The sequence below is a fragment of the Myotis davidii genome, unplaced genomic scaffold, assembly GCF_000327345.1.
Source record: "Myotis davidii unplaced genomic scaffold, ASM32734v1 scaffold370, whole genome shotgun sequence".
Lineage (NCBI taxonomy): Eukaryota > Metazoa > Chordata > Mammalia > Chiroptera > Vespertilionidae > Myotis > Myotis davidii.
In genome coordinates, this window is record NW_006288615.1 from 8,310,782 (window position 1) to 8,315,627 (window position 4,846).

Here is a 4,846-nt window from a genome sequence, read left to right on the forward strand (position 1 = left end):
TCAAACGCCAATGAACCAATTCATTCATTCCACACATTGTCCATTAGCAGCCCCGGTCTAGGAGTGGGACAGAGAGCTCAGTGTCCACCTGGGGGGAGCCTTCGGGTGGGCAGGTGTCCCAGGGAGCCCCCACCGTGTTCCTGCAACAGCAGGGCCATGTGCATCCCATTTCCGGCCTCAGGTGTCCCCTCCAATTCACCTTTTATGCCCCGACCTCTGTCTCAGCACCGGCTTTTCAGGCACGTCACCCCAGCCTCAGACTGTCACTCTCTGAGCCCTGCCATTTCACCCTCAGCATTGCTGTGGCTTATCACCTGCCAGCTCTTCCTGCACCAACATAACGTTTGTAGATGATTTTGAAATTAGAACTTGAGGAAAGCTGCCCTTTGCCCCCTTCCTGAACGAGTGTCTGTCCAATATCTGGGCAACATGGCTTTCCTCACTCCCTGGACGGGTGAGGTGGTTACAGGGCTGGGCTGTGGGGGACTGAGTGAGCCTCTCTGCCCAGAAATGCACCGGACGCAGACCAGGTTTGAGGACGCCTTCACCCTCAAGGTGTTCATCTTCCAGTTCGTCAACTTCTATTCCTCGCCCATCTACATCGGCTTCTTCAAGGGCAGGTCAGCACGGCTTCCCCTGGCCGCACCTCACCCTGAGCCCTGCTCTTGTGCCAAACCATGTGGCCCCAGAGGCTCAGGGAGGGTGGGGATGACAGTCCAGGGTGGGGACAACAGCTGTCCTGGCTCAGGGCCTCAGAGCAAAGCTGGGCTCCAGTCCACCCTGAGGTTCCTGCAGGTCCGGTGTGTGCAGCAAGGGAGATAGTGGGGGGAGAGGGAGGGGCAGCTGATGGCACCTCCTCACTTGCAGCCTCAGGACCTCCATTTCCTCTAGGTTTGTGGGGTACCCGGGCAGCTACCACACCTTGTTTGGGGTTCGCAACGAGGAGGTAAGTGTGTAGGGACTGACACTCACAGGTCCTACCCGCTAACCTCCATCAGAATGTTAATTTGCAGGGATTCTTTCTGCCCGTCCCCCCACCCCCACAGTCACAACTGCCCCAGGACCCCCACAGCAGGCTCTTCATAGCATTATCAGACCCCCACCTGGAGCAGCACCCACACAACACAATCGTGTCCTCATGTGTCACCCTTTCCCCACGCTGACCTGACTTGTGAATCAAGTCAGAGTGGGGAAAGGGTGACACTTCCACTGCCCAGAGCTCCGCTGGGAACATAGAGGCTGGTGACTCTCCCAGGGCTCGGGGCCCACTGTGGGCACCGGGACTTGCCCTGCCCCACCCTCATAGACACTGACGAAAGCCCCTTGAGATCCCCAGGCATCTGGCTCCTCACTGGCTGAGGGCACAGCCTGGGTGGAGCTGGAACAGTGCACAGGCGGTCTCTGGGCCAGGGCGGCGGGGCTCCAACTGCTCCGCCGGGTGCCTCACCTGGAAGACCCTCTCCTCTCTGGCCGGAAGGGCTCCCTCATTCCCATGGGTCTGGTCTGTGACCCAACCCCACTGCCTGCAAAGTGGCCAACCCCGAGGAACAGTCTAGCTTCACATGAGAGGGAGGGGCTTTCCAGGGACTGGGCAGCTGGGACCCCAACTCAGGGGGCTTTTGGTTACCAGTGGGAAAAGTTCCCAACGCACACTGGCTTAACGAAGCCAGAGTTCCTTCCCATCGGCTCCTATAATGAAGCCGGTCAGGCCCTGTGGGCTCAGGTGGGGCTGGGCGCAGGCGTCTGAACAATGCTGCCCTAGTTCCCCAGCACTGGCCTTGTGCTCGGTCAGGTTCTCCCAACCCCTGGGAGGCCAACATCCCAACAGCACAGGCCGATGCCCTCTTGCTTGCGACCCCTGTGCAACGTATGCTGTCTCAGGAGCACCCCCTAAAAGCCCCCGTGCACCTCTCACTGGCTGGAATTGCTGAGGGACCTACATAGTGGGTCCTCCCTGGAGCCACAGGGCTGCATCAGCCTCACGCCATGTGGGTCTCCAAAGAAAATCTGAGTGCCCTGCAGCAGTGGCCCTGGTCATTCCCACGCACCGTCCACCAGGTGGACCTTGGGGAGACAGCGGGGGAGGCGGAAAAAAAGGGGAGAGGGAGATGGCAAGGGCCACCTTTCAGGGTTAGAGGAGGTTGGGTGGGGAGGAGACCCCCGCCCCTGCACTAACCTGGAGCTTGGCTATGCAGTGTGCGGCAGGAGGCTGTCTCATCGAGCTGGCTCAGGAGCTCCTGGTCATCATGGTGGGCAAGCAAATCATCAATAATGTGCAGGAGATTCTCGTCCCGTGAGTTCCCCACTTGCCCTGGGTAGCATCCAGGGACCCTGGGACTGGGAGTGTCTGGGGCAGTAGCCCCAGCCCAGTCCCAACCTGGAAAAGAGGTGGAGGGAAGCCAGGTGGGCCCCTCCTGGACCTGGCTGTCTCACCTGCAGGGGAGGGGAGGGTCTGCCCTGCCATCTGCCCCATGGGCTCTGTGACACCGGCAACCTGTGGTTGCTGTGTCAGCATATTGAGTTCTTTTGTCCTGGCCAGCTTCGTTGAGGGAGGAGGCCCATCCTTTCTGCAGCACCCCCAGCCAAGGCAGCACCAGAGGGGGGTCCAGGCGAGGCGCCCAGCCTCAGGTTCCCTGCCACTGAGGTCCTTTCTCCCCAGTGCCACCCCCACTGGCACCACTGAGCTTCCCATCCAAGCAACTGGATCCCCTCCCAGGCAAGAGCCCTTGCAATCACTGCCCAAGGCTGGGCCAACCTGGACATCTTGCCATCTCTCCCGCACACCCGATCTCTCACAGACAGTGTGGACTCCCCTGGGCACCTCGAACTGTAGCTGTGGGACCTTAGCCAGCCCATGCCTCTCTTTGGGTGCAGTCAGTGCTGTACAGCTAAATTCCAGGAGATCATGTGTTTGGGGTGTAGTTGGTGCCTGGAGGGGCTGGATGCGTGCTGGACAACGCCACATACACCTATTCCCCTACATATGACAAAATAACAAGCACACATGTCCCCATTGACACAGCGATGTCCTCATCTGCTCACTTCCACCTGGAGATGTCTCTTGGCACCTCTTTGCATGTCCCAGGAGGAACCCATCCCCCCAAAGCTTTCATGAACAATGGGCACTGCAGGGGAACTGGGGGAGGGGCTACCCCCAGAAGGAGGCAGATGTGCTTGAGGGTTCTACAAGGCCTGGCCAGCCTGCTGTGCCGGTCCCAGGGTCCAGACCCTCTCCCTGCTGCCTTCAAACTGCAGAACAACCAGCTGGAGGAGCAAAAGCTATTTTCCTGGGTGTTTCCACCTCCAGGAAGCTCACGGGTTGGTGGCAGAAGTTCCGGCTTCGCTCCAAGAAGAGGAAGGTGGGGGCTTCAGCTGCTGCCAGCCAGACGCCCTGGGAGGCAGACTATGAGCTCCTGCCCTGTGAGGGCCTATTTGATGAGTACCTCGAAATGGGTAGGTGCCCCTGGGGGCCTCCAGCCTCAACATTCCTCTGTCTCCCTTGAAACATGATGTGGGTGGGGACAGAGGGTCCCTAGTGGAGCCAAGCCTACAAAGGATCCCAAAAGGACTTGGGATCGCAGTGGGGAGTGCCCCAGAAAGGCAGGCTAGAGATGGGAAGGGACAGCGCCCTGGGCACAGAGGTTGCAAAGAGGACTGGGGGCAGTTGATGGCGCTCTCCTAGAGTGGCCTTAATCCCCCACCCCAGTAGGCATCTGCTAGAGCCTCCTGTAGGAGCTAGGAAGGAAGCTGGGTGCTCAGGAGACCAGGCACGAGGGGTGGGACAACTGCCCCTGAGAGTAAGGCTGCACCTGGGAAGCGACCGGCCTCAGGTCCCCTGACCAATGGAGTCCCATATGGGAGTTGATTCCAGAAAATTTCTTGATGCCCACACTTTGCCAGACCCTCAACTGTGCCCTCTCCAGGTGGTGGCCCGTGCCTGTACTCATTTCCTGCACGGGATGGTGCTCTTTTGGGGGACAGGATGTTTGTCCCAGCAGCCCAAGGTCTTACTCTGAGATCATGGCACACTTCAATGGAAAGTGTTGCATCTGAGTCAAACACATCACTGAGCTCCCTGGCAGCCACAGCAAAAGGGGCGGTAGTAGTTGCATCGGTCCCTGGACAAGAGGGAGCAGACAGTTCACGTGCATTTTCATGATAATGTGTGAGTGGGGTTGACCTTGTGTGGCCCTACGCCACTGGACAGCAGGCGATGGGACCAAGGCTCTTAGTATTTTACGGAGGAGCCAGCTGCTCCGAGAGGGGTAAATGGAGAAGGCCGGCCTAAAATCTACTCCCTTTTCTGCCAGAAGCCCACAGGGGAGGAGAGAGAATCCCAGACCTCAGGGAGCCCCGGGAGACCCATGCCCCTCGTGCAGCTCTGTGGAGCAGTTAGGGGCAGTCAGGGAGGCTTCCTGGGAGCAGGGGCCCTGGTGCTAAGCCTAGGAAATGAATCAGAGCAGAAGCTGGCGGGCGGGGATAGAGCCTGCGGTGGAACCTGCGCCCACACCTGCGCCCACAGTGCTGCAGTTTGGCTTCGTCACCATCTTCGTGGCTGCCTGTCCGCTGGCGCCGCTCTTCGCGCTGCTCAACAACTGGGTGGAGATCCGCCTGGACGCGCGCAAGTTCGTGTGCGAGCGCCGGCGCCCAGTGGCCGAGCGCGCGCAGGATGTGGGCATCTGGTTCCCCATCCTGGCTGGCATCACGCACCTGGCGGTCATCAGCAACGTGAGTGCTGGGTGGGGGGAGGTCAGGGAGGTTGTGAGGGGCGGGGCTCCCCGGGGAGGGTGGGATCGGTCCACGCTGACCGCCCGGCGCCCAGGCCTTGCTGCTGGCCTTCTCCTCC

At 60.0% G+C, this 4,846-nt stretch overlaps 1 protein-coding gene across 1 annotated transcript in view; it reads left to right on the forward strand.

The window, feature by feature from the left end:
- ANO7 (anoctamin 7) overlaps positions 1-4,846 on the forward strand; it is a 26,537-nt gene that overhangs the window by 15,980 nt on the left and 5,711 nt on the right. Inside the window, exons 16-21 of the mRNA XM_006760681.2 lie at positions 509-620; positions 892-946; positions 2,196-2,293; positions 3,308-3,453; positions 4,523-4,728; positions 4,823-4,846. Coding sequence (XP_006760744.1) covers positions 509-620; positions 892-946; positions 2,196-2,293; positions 3,308-3,453; positions 4,523-4,728; positions 4,823-4,846 — 641 coding nt within the window. The remainder of the gene's footprint in view (positions 1-508; positions 621-891; positions 947-2,195; positions 2,294-3,307; positions 3,454-4,522; positions 4,729-4,822) is intronic.